Raw genomic sequence first — 20,861 nt, forward strand, 5'->3', positions numbered from 1 at the left:
ACCTATCAACAGCTTCCCAATCCTCTTTACTTGGTGGTCCAACTTGCTTTTGTCCATCCACAATCTCATTGAAGTAGTCGTTGTAGGGCTTGTCCTCAGCTTCCATCTTCTCAAAAGCCACCTTGAACTTTAATGCTTGCTCCAGCATCAAATTGGTCGCATTCCACCTAGTTTTCACATCCAAAGGTAAGCTTCCTCTCTGAAGTCTTCCTGACTCTACATGTCGCTCAAAAGAAATCTGCCTCTGAGTTGAAGACCTCACAAAATAAATGGCATTACGAATGGCATTGACACTGCTCTCTATCTCCAGCAAACCCTCTTTAACAATCAGATTGAGAATGTGAGTAGCACACCTAAAATGCAGAAACTTTCCATCTAGAACCAATGCATCAGCGCCATTTTTCTCAATAAAAGCTTCAGAAAACTTTCTCAATGCAGAAGTATTAGCTGTGGCATTATCTACAGTTATGTCATACACCCTTTTGATATCCCATTCCTCTAAGCAATCAAGAAGTACCTTATAATCCAGAAAAAAAAACAAGAATCAAAATCGGGTTACATAACAACAACATGGACATTATCAACTTAATAAAAAACAGAAACAAGCGATAAATTCAGTTTAAAAAATTCAGTTAAATCCAATGAGCAAGAGATAAATTCAGTTAAAAAACTCAGTTAAATCCATTGAGCAAGAGATAAATTCAGCTAAAAAAATTAAATCCAATGAGCAAGAGATAGATTCAGCTAAAAAAAATTATATCCAAGAAGTACCTTAGATATTGTTGATCCTTTGTGATCATACACATTCTTGAATCCAATGATGAGTTTCCTCAAATGCCACGAGCTGTCTACAAAATGCGCCGTAATGACCATGTAGCTGTCACCGGTATGAGGAGCATTCCAAATATCAGTCGTCAGTGACAGCCGTTGATTGTTCTCCTTCAGAATCTTCTTCATTGCCTCTTTCTTTTGCACAAAGGTCTCAACAATATCTCGGGTTGCTGTTCTTCTAGAATGAGGCACGTACAACTTAGTCTTGTTGCAGAAGTTCCTCCAAGCTACGCTCTCCACCCAAGATAAAGGCAACTCTCCCACAACCATCATCTCATTTGTCTCGTGTCTGAAGACAGATTCAGATACTCTGCACACTCTGACGTTACCATCTTCTTCGACATCTAAAGCATCTTGAGTATTATCTTTGTTCACAGCTAACCATGCTTGGTAAGCCTTGCACGCAAGATTCACATGTTTCTTCAAGCTTGTTGTTCCTGATCTTGTTGCACATGCCATCTCTTTCCCACAATAGTTGCAGATGGCTCTATCATTGTCTTCTCTCTTTCTAGTAAAGTGTTCCCAAACCTTTGACGTCCTCTTCTTTTCTGACCTTGAGCCACTGCAGTTTTCGGTTTTCTTTCGTTTTCCTTTGTTACGAGAGAGTGGAGTCTCAATTTCATCTTCTGATATATCTACTGGTGGATCATCACCACAAGACGCCATCTGCATTATAGACAAAACAAAAATCAAACTCGGATTATGTAACAACAACAACGACATGTTCTAATAATAAACAGAAGTTACAGAACACAAGACTACAAGAGTCAAGAGAAATAAACATTGAGTTTAATCAAACATTGAGGTTTAATCAAACATTGAAGATCAAGATCAGAGGAACAGAAACAGAAGAGATAAATACAGTTTAAAAAACTATAAACAAGAATCAAGCTTGGGTTTAATCAACAAGAATCGATACCATAAACAAGAACCAAACTCGGATTAAAACAAAAGCCATAAACAAAATCGAGACTTACCCTGCTTTTATTTGTAGACAATGCTGTCGCTGATGAAGAAGTGGGTAGGGTTAGGGGGTTTCGAAGGAGAACTTGATTATGATGAGATTCCAGTTTGATAATGTTTGTTGATTTCGGATTTATATGTTGATAGATCAATAAAGTAGCGACTCTTCGATTCAAATTTTTTTTTAGGGGAGTGGAACGATGTAGGAGGAGGTGTTGCTGCATCGGGGAAGCCGGGAAGAGAAGAGATAGATGTAGGCTGGTTTAGATAGATGTAGGCTGGTTTAGGTTTGGTTTAGGGAATTGATTCGGGTCTAAAATTAACCCTATCGGATATAGGGTACGGTTCGGGTAGGGTACTCTACCCGCGGGTCCGTAGTCTCAAGACCCAATAGGGTAATATGGTGTCACCCGAACCGGGTTTTTCGGGTCGGTTCCGGTCCACATTTTCGGGTCCGGGTAAAATGCTCAGGCCTACTATTCACCATGGGAGTGAGCCTAAGTATTGTTCAAAAAGAAATCAGCAATAGCTGATCGACTAAGTAATAGATAAATATTTCCATTTGCAACATTTATAACAATGTAACTATGTATTTAGTTACTAGGTGATTCGTCCGCGCATGCATGCATAGTCATTATAAAATTATTTATTAATATCATTATTAATTTATAGACCATCATTATAAGTTATTGTTTATGCTCTCAGATAGTTTAAAAAAAACATCACATTATTTATATATGAATAAGTTGTTTATCAAAATATATATTCTTATTATTGTTTTAAAAATTTTGCAATCATGTATTATACATATTTTGAAAAGTTCGTTACTGTATTAAATTCTTAGAAACTCTCATGTATTATAAATATTTTGATTTTTTCGCAATTGCTTTAAATCTTTTTAGAAATTCTCATGTATTATAATATATTGAAAAATATTTGTATACACTACATTCAATTAAACATTTAATTATGCATCTATTTATATCTTAATTTATATTTTTATTTATGAAAAAATTGGATAGTAACAAAGTATATGTAAGAATTATTTTTTATTTTAAAAAATATGTTTCTATATTTCAACAATTTTAACTGTATTAATTTATAATCAATTATCTAACAAATAAATAATTTAGTTGTTCATTAAAGTTAACCACTCTAACTTTTACGTGAAAGTTCGGATCGAAAAAAATTATTTTGTAAATAATAAATTTGTCAAAACCGTGTATATATAATTAAAAAGTGATTTTCTGATTAATTAGATAAGCACGTCTAAAACTTTGATCCAAACCCTAACCGATATACAGTATCTAAGCCCAGCCCTTTTGGTCCTATAAATAGACTGTACTACTTACCAGACTTTTAACTCTGGAGTATGAGTCTAAGAACCTAAAACAGAGCCCAGATAAGTAGCCATAGCAATAGTTTAAAAGCATTTTTTTATTGCTATGAGGTATCAAGGTCGTAATCCCTCCGAGCTCGAAAACACAACACTTAATATAATATATTAGGATCGGCCTGCGCTACGCGCATGATATGATTGTCCCGTGGTCTATATATTATTATATATTGTACATTTTTATTGCGCTGCCAATTGTTGCCATACATGAGATTATGTGTTCTTTGGATGTTAGGTTGTTGACTTGTATTATTTTTATATTTGTTTGGATAGTAAAAGTGGTTTTGGCTGACCGAATGAGTATAAATAGAACTAATAACTGATAGTTGTAACAGAGTAAATGAAGTTGAACTAAAAACATATTGTAAAGTTGATTGTACAAAATGGAATTTGTCAATGCATGTATTTTATATTATTTCGTGGGTTATTGAATATATCGAAGAATGTAATTTTTGTTGTGAATTTTTCCTGATTTTGAGGTAAATATGGTGTGAACATGTAGGAAGTTTATGGTGAACGTATAATACTCCCTCCCTTCCATAAAAATATACTTTTTAGTATTTTCACACATATTAAGAAAACACACTAAATTACTATAATAAATATATTGTTTTCTGTAATTTTCAATAATTTTTAACCAAGAATAATTCAATAAAGTCAATTAATTTTCTTGAAGTTTACAATTTTTCTATAGAAAACACAAAAAATACATCTTTCTGAAACAAATGTTTTTTCTAAAAAATCTATCATTAAAGAACGGAAGGAGTAATATAGTAAATTTTCTTCAATGTCAGTTACAGATTTCGTAACAATTGTTGTCATTTTTTCCTATTTATGTTTTTTGTGGCGCTTTTTTGCTTAGTTTTAGGGTGCAATAATAATATGAGGGAATAGGTTACTGATCAGTTTATTTTTCAAGATGTTGGTTACATTGAATTGTTGGCTAATGAGTAATATTTATTTTTGCATTTTTTATTTGTTTATTTATTTGGTGATGTCAAGTATTGCTAAGCTCACATTTTTGTGGGTTAGATAATGGAAAATTCTCTCAACTAGACATTTTTAAGTTTTTGTCACAAAAGTATACTTAAAAAAATGACCAAAATAATCCCATTTTATTTTAAAATTTGTAATATTTATTTTTAATTTTTAAAAATTTGAAACAATATCTCCAAAACCTTACCCCGTAACTCTAAACCCTAAGTCTAGATTAGTTAATCATAGGGTAAAAATATATTTTTATCATTTAATAAAACTTATTTTGGTCATTTTCTTCATTGAGCAGTATTTTTGTGACAAAAACTTAAAAAGCGCTATTCTAGGAAATTTTTCTTAGATAATTGGTTATTTTATATTTCTTAGATGTGGTTTTTGTCTTTTGAAATTTTTATGAATTACAAATCTTATTCTAAAAATGAAAACATAGCATTTTTTCAAATATTATACAGATTAGATGCATGGAGAAGAGATGACGCAATGTTCGTAGTAGATTTGGTTGATTTTGAGGACTGATTAAAATAAAAATAGAACTAACTACATAAGGTAAAGCAACGTATGCATAACCTTTTTTTTTTTTTTTGATAAAACGTATGCATAACTTAAACTTAAACAAAGAAGACATAAACACACACAGAAAGATTTAGGAAGAAAAAAGGCTTAATATCTGAATGGAGGATTAAGTTTCAAGATTTCAAATTTGTATTATTAATAGTTAATTAATGATAAACAAATCCATATAAATATAGGAAAATTATTATTATAATTTTATGTTGAGTGTATGTATCCCTTTGACATCAGTGTTGATCTGTGTTTACTTCTGCAGGTTAGTCGTGTTTGTAATTCCTGTGAGTGGGAGGTGTGTGATATTGTTAATTAATTATTATGGTAAGATGGAATCTTCGGATTGTTCTAACTACGGGTTGCTTCAAGGAAAGGGAGGTCCTGGGTATTGATATGCCTGGTCTGGAGGTGTGTGTTAGCTGTGTTGTAGTTAGTGGGCACCTGTATTTTAAATTGTTTGTTCTAACTGTTCTGGCATGCCGACGGTCTAATTGTACAAAAATTTAAATTATTAGTGCGCACGGTTTAATTTATAATGTTATGGATTGTAGTGAAGAGAGTGATGATGTAACGGTGACCTTTACGCAATTGTATTTTGATAATGTGACCAATTATAGTATAGTTTCTAGTAGGTACTCTGAGAGTATTAGTGGTTGCATGTTGACAAAACGCACATCTAATTTTATGTGTAGAATAAATTTTTAGTGCCTCACTAAATTTTTTGACCTTGCTGGGTTTAGAGATGCTCGGCTTGCATCTGAAGATGCTATTTTTTTCCTGAGATGAAACATTAAAAAGCATGTTAAATCATATGTTTTTGAAATTATTGACAACACCCAAATTATCATTGTAACGATGCTCTAACATTTGAATATCAGTACATTAGCTTGGATGCCGATGTTAAAATGTGTAAATCGTTGAGAATGACTTGAGTTAATTAAAAAGACGGTTCAAACCAAAGTTAATAGACTTATAATGCAACTGGATTGTAAATATTTGGAATGGAATGATGTGGAATGGCCTATTCCATTAATTCTATAAAAAAATTTACCATTTGACATGAATGGAATGTAATACTCATTCCATCAATTCCAAAAATAAATAGAGAAAATACAAAGAGAATCATTCCATAACAAATTTGATCATGAAAAAATGGAATGAATTCAATTCCATTTTTTGCTGTATTCCATTCCTACCATTCCATTTATTTTAAATTCCACAAATTCCATATACGTTTACCGGTTACACCCTTAGAAAAAGCAAACACTAACAGTTCCAAATAAATTATTGGATCCCAAAATGAAACGTAAAAAGTTATAATGGTCTACATAAAGTGCATCTGGCCCATTATCTCCATCGATGGAGTGTATATTATCTCTTTCATCTGTGCAATCAAAGAAGTTGAATGTTGGAAACTGATGTTTGAAGAATCAACTCTTTCTTTCTCTGTTCTTGGTTTCTTAGTCTTCCATTGATTCTCATAGTATATGAGCTTGAGACTTCCATTCTCAGAATCATACTGAGGATGGTGAACAATAAGGACGTGACTTCCTGTATTGTCTCTGTTTCTCTTCAAAGACTTGGGTTTTGTTATTGATCTGTCATGATCTCTCTGTTTTCAGTCTTCTGTCGATATTGTTGTTGCTGTTTGTCGTTGCTGATAACAAACAATTGAGCGATGAAAGATCGATCGAAGTAGCTTTGTCACCAACATGTTGAATTTCACCAATGACTCAAATTCGTGCACAAATGAGTTGGTGAGAAGAAGAGCAGAGTTCTTAGCCATAAGCTTATTTCATCCCCATATCAAATCTGATCCTTGATGCTCCATGATTTTGCTCTCTCGGGTCACTCCATAGATATCTTGCGCGTAAACGGATTCTAATCCTTCCATTGGATCAAACAAAGCCCTGAGAAAACCAACAACGCCAATGTGAGAAACAAAGCAAGTTTTCCATATAGAAATGATCATTTCATGGAACTTATCTCCATCTATATTCATGTTCATCTGTCCACAAAAACCAAATTTTCAGGTTTGAAGTTTTCTTAAGATGGTTGAACAAAAAAAAAGTCTTCTTAAGATTAATCAATGTCTTGCAAACATATATTATATAACGTTTGTAGTCATACATTATTTTCAGCCAAGATAGGAGGGAGTAATGGTAGGAGAATCTTCATTGGCGGACTTGAACTCCTGCGTCTTGAGGTTCAACCCTGGCTTCACCCATACTTTGGCTTCATAAAGTGTCTTCTTCCCAACCCCCAATGATCTCCAGGGTGAGATGATGCATCGTTTTTTCTACAACTTTTTCTTTCTCGTTCACCACCGCACAAACTTGACCACTGCATTATACGATTTTGAAAAACCAAGAGCCCAAAACATTACTCAATGATAAAATCACTTCCAAGCCTGGCCAGAGAGATCTATATAAACGTACTCATCATCCACCATAAATCAATTCCCAAGATCTACACTTATCACACTGAAAACACTAAACATGCGAAGGTATAACAGTAACTGAAAGCAAGATGAATAATTAGAAATAACACTAAATCCCGTTATAGATTAAACGGATATCAAAGCAGAAACATGAATCGATAACAAAAGCTATCATAACAAATTTTGGTTTTAGTGTAAGAAAAGAAAAAAATAAAACTTAAAACTAAAAGCTTAAAACAACTCTTCCAGAAACAATGACCATGTGCATAAACTGAAATAAGTTAAATCTCTCAGAAACCTAAGAGGAAAAACTGGTGAATTTTACGGAAGGAAACTCACATATTTATAGGTTGGATTCACACGATGCATTGATGAGGGCATGCATTTAATCAGACATCGTGGGAAGAGTGGAGGATTGGTGTTAATCTGAGCCTTAATGGTGATGCTTGAATGTGGTCGACTTATGTAACGGTGCTGGATTTCGTTGCCAGTGAAACGACTCCAATCGATTAGCCACATGATTTTGTTTACCGGTTAAAAGAGTTCAAACCGATTAGTCACACACGGCGTCCTCCAACTGAGTCTGGCCTGAGTTAGGGGCTGTTTGTTTCACCATTTGTCATCTCCATCCAAATGATTCATTTGTATGATCCATTCAGATTTTTCTGATTGTTTGTTAATCCATCCAGATAATTCATCTAGATGAATCATCTAAATGAATCTTATGTTTGTTTCTTTGTTTTCATTTTCATTCAAATGAGTTTAGTAAACAAATTACCAAAATACCCTTGTATTGTTTTAATCATATGTTTGATATTAATTTTAACTATATTACATTTAATTATTTAGTTTAATATATTTACATTAAAATTATTTCAAAATTAACGAGTTTTTTTTTTGCGGTTTGGACGGAAAAAAAAAAGATTTTTTGGTTTTAGCGAGAAAACACATTTTTCGGTTTTGGCGGGAAAACAAGATTTTTGGTTCTGGCGGGAAAACGAGAAACTTGGTTTTGGCGGGAAAATACAAATTTTTGGTTTTGGCGAGAAAACATGTTTTTGCGGTTTTAGCGGAAAGAGACGTTTTTGGCGGGAAAACGCGTTTTTTGCGGTTTTGGAGGAAACACGTTTTTGCGATTTTCACGGAAAAATGAAATTTTTTGGTTTTGGCGAGAAAACGAGATCTTTCGTTATTGGCGGGAAAACGCGTTTTTGCGGCTTTGGCGGGAAAACACGTTTTTGCGGCTTTGGCGGGAAAACACGTTTTTCGGTTTTGGCGGAACAACGCATTATTACGGTTTTGGTGGATAACGCACTTTTTGCGGTTTTGGAGGAAACACGTTTTTGCGATTTTCACGGAAAAACAAATTTTTTCGGTTTTGGCGAGAAAACGAGATCTTTCGTTATTGGCGGGAAAACGCGTTTTTGCGGCTTTGGCGGGAAAACATGTTTTTGCGGTTTTGGCGGAAAACCGCATTTTTACAGTTTTGGCGGAAAAACGCATTTTTGCGGTTTTGGCGGAAAAAAACACGTTTTTGCAGTTTTGGCGGGAAAATGCGTTTTGTAATTTTGGTGGGAAAACACTCTTTTACAGTTTTGGCACGAAAACACGTTTTTGGCGGGAAAACGTGTTTTTGCGGTTTTGGCGGAGAAACACGTTTTTGGCGGGAAACGCGTTTTGTGTTTTTTTTTTTTGCGGTTTTCGCGGGAAAACAAGATTTTCGGCTTTGTCGGGAAAACGAGATTTTTCGGTTTTGGCGGGAAAACGAGATTTTTGATTTTAGCCGGGAAACACGTTTTTTTGGTTTGGCGGGAAAATACGTTTTTGCAATTTTGGCGGGAAAACGTGTTTTTGTGTTTTAGCGGAAAAATGTGTTTTGAGGTGTTGACGTGAAAACATGTTTTTGTGATTTTTGGCATGAAAACACGTTTTCTGTTTTTGCGAAAAAACACATTTTTGCAATTTTGACAGGAAAATGCGTTTTTGGGGTTTTGGCGTAAAAAAATAGTTTTAGGTTTTCGTGGAAAAACATGTTTTTGTAGTTTTGTTAGTTTTCGTATGAGACAAAAATGATATTATGTTTAGGTTTGTAATTTGTGAATTATGTTAAGGACATAATAGATATTATATCATTTTGAATGAACTATCTCCATTCAAATGATCCAAATTGGTTCAAAACTTTAAAATTAATCTTAAATTTCTAAATGTCATTCGAATGATCCATTTGAATGAGTTTCATTTTAGTGTCTAAACAAACAAAACTTTCATTTTTACCCAAACAATTCATCCAGATGAAGAAACAAACAGGTCCTTAGTGGTTCTCCATGATACAGTCGGATGCGTGGAAGAACATGAGATGTTATGCGGCGGCAACGGAGTTTTGGAGAAGAGAGACGTACATGTGGGTTTCATACTTTCATTTAATCAATACACAAAGCCTTATTTACTAAAGCCAATTTGAATAAGATTACCAAAAGTCCAATAATGATCCATCAAAGAACTGAACGGAAAAGAAATACCTTTACAAATGACCGAAGCCCATTATTTAAAGGTTAAATGAAACGCATAGTATAAGAAACTAGACACGTGTCGCCCTCTGGTGCATAGATTTTCTGATCTGAAATCCTAGGTGGCAGCACACTAGAAATGAAGAAACCGTACGTCATATATATAGAAGATTCCACCCGTCCACAATAAAATTCCTTTCACATAGACGAAAAACATCCATAATAATCGACCGTCGATTTTGCATTGTATCATTAGGAAGGAAGTTCATACATCAATTACTAATACATGAGAAAAACGTAACCTATGATTTTACCCTTAGCCCGACTGAAACACATATTCAGTCCACGTAATTTAACTTCACAAACATGGAACTTCATACGAATTCAGTCCACAAACGTATTTAATATTGCGTTTCAGCAAGCCCTTTCTCAAAAAAATGATTATTATGTTTCATTAAACTTATCTTTCAAAACATTTTTTTTCTAAAAAATAGATCCTTTTAAAGCGGATGGGGTATATTTTATTGTGATTCATTAATATTTTATTTAAAAATCAATTTAACAAATTAATAATTTGTCAAATTCTTTTACTGTTGAAACTTAACTGGATTTAAAAGGACATTAGGGAATTCGAATAATAGTTATACTGAACTGATAATCCTGAATTTGGATCTTAATATATTGAAATTCTATGATATCTAACCAACTTCTATAAAAAATATGCAAACATTATTTTGGTTTAAAATAAAACAAAAAACAAAATATTTAATACAATCGATAATGCTCTCCAGGATACGCTCCTGGCTTTGCTCCGACGGATTGATTGCAGAATTTCACGTGAGCTTGTTTCATCAATCGGTAGGGACTCAGTTCCAAAATACTTTCTCTTAAAAGTATAGATCTGGATCAAATTAATATAGCCTTGAAACTTCTAGTAATAAAATCCAGTTGACTAAAGTTAAATATTATTTCATATGTTTCATAGCTCTTCGATGCTCAGTTTAAAAGATAAGGGAATAATAAGGATTAGAAAAACAGAAGAACAAGTGGGGATTTTCAATTTGTTTTAGAGTTTCAATGAAAAACTAATAATATTTTTTAATTTATTTTTCTATTTGGTTGAAATGTAGTTAGGTGTATGGGTAATAATGTTTTTCTAATCATTATAGTATTTGATATTATTTTCTTAATCTTTTAAACTGAGCATTGAAAAGCAATGGAAAAAATTCCAAATAGTTAGCACATACAAAAATAGATAATTCGTATATTAAAAAAACCATAATTTTATGTAGAACCGGTTATACCGGTTTGGATTCCGCCCTTGTATGTTTCTCAGTTTTATAAATCAAATTCAGATGGAAAAAAAATGTAGAGCCGGTATAACCTTTTATTAGTATATCTTCATCACAAATGGAGTATACTGTTACGTACATAAAAACAAAATATAAGCCCAAAGACCGAACAGCCGAACACCAAAGTAGCCATAAATCTTGGAGGAAAACGTGATGAGTTCACGATCATATTTATTTTTCAGGCATATTTCTACATTATCTATAAAAAGCAAAGAGAATCATGCCAACAACAATTATGATTAGTCGACTTTGTAAATGTGATGATACATATTCAAGTTATCCAATTTAAACATCTTTAACAATTATGGCTATAATTATGTTGTATCTATAACGAGAGTCGGAGACGTTAGACCAAAGTATCCAAAGATAGGTTTAACTTGAAAATAACAATTATTGATAGGGGTTCCACCAATATCATTCGAGTCTATCATGTTTCCCATACTTTTGCAGGTAACACGAACATGTAACGTGACAAAATTTTGTTTTCCTCAACGGTAACAATTTAATTTACCTATTCTATTCGTGAATCGATTAGACGTTTGAAACTAAATTATATTGGACATAGAAAAAAAAAACAAAAACAATACAGACAACCGGCAAAAAAAAGAGTCCAGCGTAATTTGTTTAGCTGTTTAGAGAAAAACTGTTATCATCAATTATGATAGATTCAAATTTGAATATAGTATAGCTTGCTGGGGAATGAAGGACTTTTGTATTACATAGTTCTCAAATGTGTTATGAGCATCAGTAGTTAATTGTAGATGAGCTGTGTAGGATGTTTAGGGGAAACGAAAAAGAGTGTAGCTTAAGAGGGTAGCTTTAGACTGAATTTTTGTGTGTATATATTGCATCTAATGGAAAAAAATTAGAATTAATTATAAACTGTTCTATAGAAAAACGTATGAATTAAGAATTAGTCAGTGTCAACTTCTTTATAACATCAAAGAGCTTTGATTTCTCTAGATGGTAATAAATTAGTAACAAATATAGTGGCAAACTAACAAAAAATGAACAAATACTCTTTTGGTTAAAAAAGGATCCATGTTTTAAAACAAAATTTGCTTCAAAAAAATATATTTTACATTTTAATTCAATTTTTATTAAATAATAATGACAATTTGTAAGCTCCTTAAAAATAATTATATTTATTAAATTGTGATTGGCTAAAAGTTGTAGAAAATAGTTAATCATAAAAAAAAATTATAATTAAAACTGCAAGATGATTTTGTGTCAAAAATCTAAAAGATATTCTCTTAATGAGTATGATATAACTAAAATTGCAGTAGTATAATTGATTTCGATAGAATTTCATTTATTAATTAGAAAACTGAATTATTTCACGACACTGAGACTTGTCCTATAAATACAACATTTCCTCCTCTTAACTTGTATCACAAAGCTAAATACGAAAGAAACATGGGGTTCTTGGGTAAGAGTATATTGTCGAGTCTCCTTGCAATATGGTTCTTCACTTCCTGTGCTTTCACTGAAGAAGTGAACCATGTGAACCAAACGCCTTCCTCTGCTCCTGCTCCATCTCCTTACCACCACGGCCACCACCACCCACATCCTCCCCATCACCACCACCCTCACCCTCACCCACCGGCAAAAGCCCCTGTCAAGCCGCCGGTTTCTCCACCTTCTAAACCTCCGGTTAAGCCTCCAGTTTACCCCCCAACCAAATCCCCGGTTAAGCCCCCAACTAAACCTCCGGTTAAGCCACCAGTTTCCCCACCAGCAAAACCTCCTGTTAAACCTCCGGTTTACCCTCCGACCAAAGCTCCAGTTAAGCCCCCAGTCAAACCTCCGGTTAAGCCACCAGTTTCACCACCGGCCAAACCTCCAATAAAGCCACCAGTTTCACCACCGGCCAAACCTCCGGTTAAGCCCCCGGTTTACCCTCCGACCAAAGCCCCTGTTAAGCCCCCGACCAAAGCCCCGGCTAAGCCTCCGGTCTCTCCTCCAGCCAAACCACCAGTATCCCCTCCAGCTAAGCCACCGGTGAAGCCACCGGTTTACCCGCCAAAATTCAACAGAAGCCTAATCGCGGTTCAGGGTACGGTCTTCTGCAAAAGCTGCCAGTACGCTTCTTTCGATTCACTCATTGGCGCCAAACCCGTTGAAGGTTAGAAATTCTTACTCCATCTGTTTTCGATTGAAAGTAGTTTTAACAAAAAAAATTTGTTTGACAATATAACTAGTTTACATATTTGAATGCATTTTTTTATTTATTGGATATTATGCTACCAATAAAATAATGTTAATTTTTTCATAATTGGTTGAATTAATTGATTAATTGATTAAATGTTTTTTTTAAACAACAATTTTTAAATATTTGTACTTTTAAGTAAAACTACTTACAATTAGAAACAAATGGAGTAGTTAATTATTGCTACTCCTTCAGTTTCGATTTAATTGTTGTTGCAAAGAAAAATTTTAGTTTTAAAATAAGTGTCGTTCTAAAGTTCCAATGTAAAATTTATTAGATTTTCCATTTTATATTTTATTACTTTAAATATGGTTAGGTCTATAGTTAATTATGTTTTTTTTGTTTCGGAAATATACAAAATCATTAGTCTTAAATCTAGAACGATAATTAAAATAAAACAGAGGGAGTAGTATTTTTCACATAGGTTCTTTATTTTACACATACACAAATAAACACACACTAAATTCATCGTATCTGAAACAACTCAACGTCTCAACGTGCTGGTCTGCATGCGCATTTATTTAATACTGTACACGTATATTTGTAAGACAATACGTACTTGATATCAAATCATGACGCAAATTTCTAAAAATAATTCAAATTTCAACACATCATAAGTGGGACCACCGGTACGAAAACTATAATATGGTTTCCAAAGTATTTACTTCTGCACTCATCAGTCACTGTTTTTATTGTCTGTCCCAGAAATTTCGTGAAGACCAAAGAAAGTAGTTAAAAAGCACCTAACTAGTTCCATTAGTCCAAAAACGCATCTAACGATATTATCTTTTAATTATTTCTTTAGGTGCTGTTGTGAGACTACTGTGTAAGAGCAAGAAGAACATAGTCGCGGAGACCAAGACGGACAAGAACGGATACTTCTTGTTGTTGGGCCCGAAGACGGTGACAAACTACGGTTTCAGAGGATGTCGTGTGTATCTTGTGAAATCAAAGGACTACAAATGCAATAAAGTGTCAAAGCTATTCGGTGGAGATGTCGGTGCCGTACTCAAGCCGGAGAAAAGGAAGGGGAAATCTGCGGTGGTCATTAATCAGCTCATCTACGGTATCTTTAACGTTGGACCGTTTGCGTTCGACCCGGTCTGCCCCAAATAAAGATGATGATGATGCTTTGTTACTTTCTTGATTATATCATGCTCAAAAGAGTTCGAGGGAGACAGAGAGTTATGTCTTTATGCGTTCGAATTGTAATGTTAGCTATAGTTTTAAGCTAAATGCTTGTGTTTTTATGAATGTGTCCTTAAGAGACGTCGTTTGGGTTTCGTTTGAATAAAAATCGTCAGCTTTAAGAAGATCATCGGTTTTATCGAAGGCTGAGAGATCGCTGAAATGGGATGATATCATTTAATGAGACATTCAGTGAAACAAAATAAAATGTTCAAGATCACTGAATGGGATGATATATATCATTTAATGATAATTGAAATTGAACAAAACAAAGTGAATCCATGTGTATTTCGAAACCTATACTATACATAGACGAAGGCATAATTTATTGTACAATAAATCTACATGCAAGTTAATTTTTACTCTTTCCGTTTCAAAATAGATGATGTTTTAATGAGTTTTTGATGTTTCAAAATAAATAATGTTTTCATATATTAATGTACTTTTTCAGTTTATCAAAAACTGTGTAACCAATGATATTTTGTAATCTATTTTGTGATTTGTTGAACAATTTTTAATTTATATTTTAATGATTTTTTTAAGATTTTAAAATTTCATGTATTTTGAAATAGGGAATATAAGATTTTCAACTTGTATCTATTTCCTATTATTTGATCAAATTAAAATGATAAAATATAATTACGCTGCAGACAAAAATTATGATTACAAAGAAAGTGATAATGTCGATAAAGAAAGGGAATCATCGAATAGGGTTTCTAGTTTCTGCTTTCCAGTCGGTTTCTTGGATTCGGAGAAAAATCTGCTGTGGAATTGTCGGCCACGTGTCTGACATAATTTCTCATCACATCTGAAAGTTTAAAAAGGACAATGTTTAAATTGAAAATGCTAAGAAATAGTTTTAGTTGATCGACTCGTTTGTTCAAAAAAAAAATTGGTCAAACTTTTATTTCACATTTTCAGTTTTATTAGGAATCTAGGATGTTCCTTGTTTGATCAATACCGACATTACTAAGAGCATCATTAGAGGTCACTTTTTCAACATTGAGTCTTTCATATTACTATATTAATCATTTGGTTGAATAATTAAATTTAGTGTAAAATAAAAACATGTGAATTAGAAGAAGACATGTGGCTTCATAATTCCTTTGAAACAATAGAAAACACTTTCAGTTAGAGAATTCTTTTTTTCAATGTTCCTCTTTCCTACTGTTTAATTGTTTAATATTTTTTTCTAGTCAAGAGACTCTTCTATAGATAGAAGCACCGATGCGGTTGCTCTATGAATCTCTGCCAACAGAACCCTTTTTGTTATTATCACAGTTTTTAGCAACTGAACCTCTTTGTGACAAAAAAAAGTAACTGAACCCTTCAGCTTAATTCATCAAGATACACGATAAGTATCGTATCCATACAATCTACAAATCTAATATATTTTTTCATTCTAAGTGGTTATTCCTTTTGGGGTAAGGAAAAAATATGGATTGTAGACAAATCTTCAACTAAAAATTTGATAAAAGAAAATTCTCAACTTCAATTTTGTTAACGTTTATCACTATCCGTCATGATATTTTAGATGAAAGATATGACTCCTGCATTTTTTTTCGTAAGCAGAAAAAAGTATGATTTGAAGTCCAGATATCAGGTAAAGAAAAAAAGAAGGTCGACGCCATACTTTAAGCAGGAATGTCGAATTTCTAAACTAATTGATTATCTTCAACACTACTTACAATTTAATATAACTTAAATTTTTTAATTTATTTGATATTTGGCAATAGTAATATAAGTAAATTTTATGTGTTTCCTCCTTTATAAAGCTTTATTTATTTACTTCATATTTTCGTAATATCACAAATAACAATGTATTATTTCATCTCAAGAAGTATCATAAATTATAAGAGTTTGTAAAATCATTGTTAAGCCTTATAAATCATTTGTAAATGTATTAAAATATTTATAAAACTTTATAAATCAGTTGTAAAATTGAAAAAAATATTGTACAAGAATTTATTGTTTAGTTTAATGGCTTATAAATCGATTGTAAGATTTTAAATAATGCATATGTGATAATAACGATTTTAAAACATTTGATAGCATGTTAAAATTTACTTATATTACTATTGTCGAGTAGATTCAGGTTCAAGGTAATCCATGTTTTGTGTTCTTGTTTTCAAAGCCATAATAGATTTAATAATTTATAATCCAACTGATAATATTCAGCACAACTAAACTGAACCAAAGTTGACTCAGATTGTTGGAAACCAAAAGCTTCTAACTAAGGTTTTCAAAGGGTTTCAATAGCTCATAGCTTGAGCTTCTCGCGTGGTCGACATGTGGCTCTTTTAAAGAAGTTAGCTGGGTTGTAATTGCTCTGGTTACTTGGTTAGACCGTTAGATTCAGGTTCAAGATAATCCATGTTTTGTGTCCTTGTTTTTAAATCAATACATGGCCCAAATCAGTCCGCACTAACGGCCTGGATTTCTTAACTTACACAAGAAATCATAATAAATTAAATAATGGAGTTTAATATTAATTTTATAAAGCCCAATGATTTGAACCCAATGATTTCTCCATAAAATAGCAGAGACTTTGGACTGTTTTTCATAGATGCATTTTTCTTAGTCAGTCCAATGATTAGATTATTTCTATGATAAGATTTCGTTGTCGATATATATCTCGACACGTAGATATTAGATTAATTTAGGGTGCGACTGATAGATTTTAGAGTAACTAGAAAAAAAAGTGGAGTAACTAGGACGAAAAATAACAAAATAAAATAAAAAGAAAAAAAAAATCAGGTGCAACTTACTTTCCACTTCAGAAACAGCGAGATAATAAAGTATACTATATACCACCCAAGTTAAACAGTGGTGAGCGTAAGCGAAATGGAAATTAATTTTACCTGATTGGCAAACATATCAGTTGAACAGAAAGTAAAAATATTATCGCTAAAAAAATTTCGTTGGAAGTGCTTTCTAGTCGGACACTTAGTTTACCTTACGATCACTTCGGGGAATACTTATTACTAGGTGATAATCCGCGCCCTGCACGGAGCCAAGAGATTTTTTAAATATTATAACTTTTAATATGTAGAATAATGTCAGTTAAAGTCATAGTAAAAAAAATATATAAACATTCGTAAAGGTTATGATATGAACATTCGTACAGGTTAAAATAACCAATTCAAGCAAATCATAAAGTTCCCTTATTTAAAAGAACCATTTCCAAATTTTCATTCAAATCATTCCAGTTTACATTCATATATTTTGTTACCTTATTTAAAAGAACCACTTCCAAATTTTCGAACAAATCATAAAGTCTTTCTTTGGAAGGAGTTAATATGCTGCCTTAGTTAAATCCCCGTTTTTTTGGAAATCTGAATGTAATCAAGCGTAACAGACTGACCACAGACATAATCTGATTTTTTTTTTTTGAAATCCGAAAATATTATAGTATAATGTTTGACCAGTGGCATTTGTTTGTAATTATTCTAGTTGATAAAAAGTTTTTTTTTTTAAAAAGGTGAAAGTGTATGTGGTGATGACAACTAGGAAATAATACTCATGTAATAAACACATGAAGCCAAAGTTATTTTTAATCAATGCTCCTCAAATAATAAAAAAAGGATATTGACAAAAAGGTCACACACTCAGGCTACACACGCAGTACCTGTCATGTAAAATATAATTGGTTAGTTTAACATTTTTCTACGAAAAAATTGAATGTTCTTTGGAAAAATTATATCGTTGTTAGGATTTAGTTGCTACATGTATCATGAATCTCTTCCATCAAAACATCAACATAACTTATTGATAAAGGTTATTTCCAACAATTTATTTCCTTTATTTAAGGGGCCTTTTATTATTCTTTTTATATAATTGTATCAAATTAAAAAACAGTAAATAATTTTTATGTATCAATATATATTTGTAACCTTCTGTCCACAATTCTCGGCTCTCACCACTTCTTTCCCATATGGCTGCTTTGCGTATACATAATACAGATATACTAGGTTAAGATCCGCGCATTGCGCGGGATGAACATTATATATATAAATTATTTTATATATTATATGTTTATAACATATTATGAAATAATAAATATATATTGAATAATTAAAAAGTCATTATCTACTACTTATATAATTAAATTGGTGCGAACAAATAAATAAATTTTATAAATCAAAAAAATATTTTTTCTATTTGATATGATATATAATTAAATTTAAATGATAGTAACATATATATGATATATTTTAATATTAATATTTATTAGATGATGCTTTTTGCTCATATTTGTTTTTTATCATTTATATCTGTTATAACAAAAATTCTAAATTAGTGATAACAAAATTTTCAGTGTGGAATTAATGGTTTAAGTAATTTATAATATTTTAAGAAATTAAGTTGTCAATATTTTTTCAAAATCTTTATCAAAAAAATGTTCAAAGTAAATTTCAAAATTAAGATATTTATGTATTTTTATATGGCATATAGTTTAATTTAAAATGATACATATATTTATATATCTTTTATTTTTGATATTTATTAAATGAGACTTTCAACTTATATTATTTTTTAATTATTTGTATCATGTTATAACAAAAGTTTTAAATCATAGATCACAAAATTTGAATGTGAAACTTTTAACAGTTTTAGTTTTTTATACTCGTTTTTAAAAATTCAAAATATAATATATAAATAATTTTTTTTTAATTTTTATTATATGGTTACTATGATTGTTTAATTTATTTTAATAGCTTAAAATTAAACAAATATAATTATAATACACACTTATTTTTATCAAATCTTTATTATTCAAAATCATTAATTGTCATATATATTTTAGCCACATTGGACAATTCCGTAATCTTATTTAAGGAAATAATAAAGCACATTTATAATGTATTTATTGTGGTTTAATAAAAAGCTTATTATATATTTAGATGGACCAATCTATTTCTCTAAAGATTCTTAGAATCATTCTAGTGATGACACATAGCTACAAAAAATATTGCAATGCTTCTCAAATAATATATAGGGGATATATACACAACAATTATTCTTTTTTTTTTAAACAAATGTAGATTGTTAACTATAATATTACTCTATTATACCAAAATTGTGATTGAAAACTGTTACATGTTATTCGGTAACGTTTTCTGTGTAAGTATTCCACCCAAATTATTTATGTATGTATTTAACAATCTAAACCTTTTTCTGAGAATTTCAATCTTTTTTTAACGCTGATTTATTAATTATGAGAAAAAGTACATAGACGATCCGACAACCGACAATACTATCTGCCTTATAAGGATTTACGCCTAACTGCATCACCTGAGCCGTTCTACGAAGATCACTTGCACCATGTTGAAGATCTCTTATAAGCCTTTCCTCCGTAGCCTGCATAATTGTTTAATAAATCGCTTTCTCCGGAAATTAGAACCCTTTATTGGGAAATTGCCACAAATAGCACATTTATAGTACCACTTTTCATGTTTACACTAACCACTTTTACCCTCACTTTTAATGAAGGGTAAAATACAATTATACCCTTAAAGTTAACTAATATAGATTTAGGGTTTAAAGTTGAGGGGTGGAGTAGGGTTTTTGGAATGTGAAATTTAGGATTCTAATAAATATATAAATAAATACTTAAAAATATATATAAAACATTTTTAAAAATAGTTTCAAACATAATTTTTGTTTTTTAAAAAGAAATTTGACAAAAAATAAAAAAATTTTGGAAAAAACAATTTCAAAAACAAATTTATAAAAAAGTTCGAATCTGAAAAAGTATAATTCGAAAACATAAAGAAAAATTTAGCTTTTTTTAATTTTATTTTTTAATTTTTTTATTCTTTTTTTTTATTTTTTATTTTATTTTATTATTTTTTATTAAAATAATGATTTATTATATATATAAATAACAAGGACACAAAAGTTTTTTGTCACTTAATGAAGAAGGTATTTTTAAAAATATCTCTTTAGTGGTGGTAAAAACGAAAAGTGGTACAATAAAAGTGGTAAAGATGTAATTTCCCCCCTTTTATTTGATTAATATAACATGTACTCTATATAATTAATTTATGTATGCAGTTACATTATTGATACATCTTTCTAAAATGATATGTTAATTACTCATTGTACTTCCGATTATAAATATAATAACTGAATATATTAAAAATACTTTTTTTCATATATTTTTCAATAATTTTGTTTTTCACCTTTTCTAAAAGCTATTTTCCCAAATTTACTTAAAAATAAATTAAACTTATTTGAAAATGAAATTAAAATTTCAAATACATTTTCAAACTTTAAAAAATTGTAATCTTTATTCAAAATATTCATCTGTTTATATAAATATTCATCTACTCTAAATATTAATTTTTTATATAAATATCTATCTAATCTATTAAATTAGGAACATGACATGTTGATATAGGTTTGTCCAACA

At 31.2% G+C, this 20,861-nt stretch overlaps 1 protein-coding gene across 1 annotated transcript; it reads left to right on the forward strand.

Annotated features, from left to right (window-relative positions):
• Window positions 1-12,423: 12,423 nt before the first annotated feature.
• LOC103838969 (non-classical arabinogalactan protein 31) lies at window positions 12,424-14,576 on the forward strand. Its single transcript, XM_009115433.3, has 2 exons — window positions 12,424-13,174; window positions 14,064-14,576. Exons 1-2 carry the CDS (start codon window positions 12,466-12,468, stop codon window positions 14,372-14,374), a joined length of 1,020 nt encoding a protein of 339 aa, XP_009113681.1. The 5' UTR covers window positions 12,424-12,465; the 3' UTR covers window positions 14,375-14,576.
• Window positions 14,577-20,861: the final 6,285 nt, after the last annotated feature.

The sequence above is a fragment of the Brassica rapa genome, chromosome A09 (assembly GCF_000309985.2).
Source record: "Brassica rapa cultivar Chiifu-401-42 chromosome A09, CAAS_Brap_v3.01, whole genome shotgun sequence".
NCBI classification, from domain to species: Eukaryota; Viridiplantae; Streptophyta; class Magnoliopsida; order Brassicales; family Brassicaceae; genus Brassica; species Brassica rapa.

Excerpts from the sequence above, each read along its gene's own strand:
- LOC103838969 (XM_009115433.3), top strand. The coding sequence starts at position 12,466 with ATGGGGTTCTTGGGTAAGAGTATATTGTCGAGTCTCCTTGCAATATGG. Across the intron at positions 13,175-14,063 it reads TGGCGCCAAACCCGTTGAAG|GTGCTGTTGTGAGACTACTG; the intron begins GTTAGAAATTCT and ends TTATTTCTTTAG.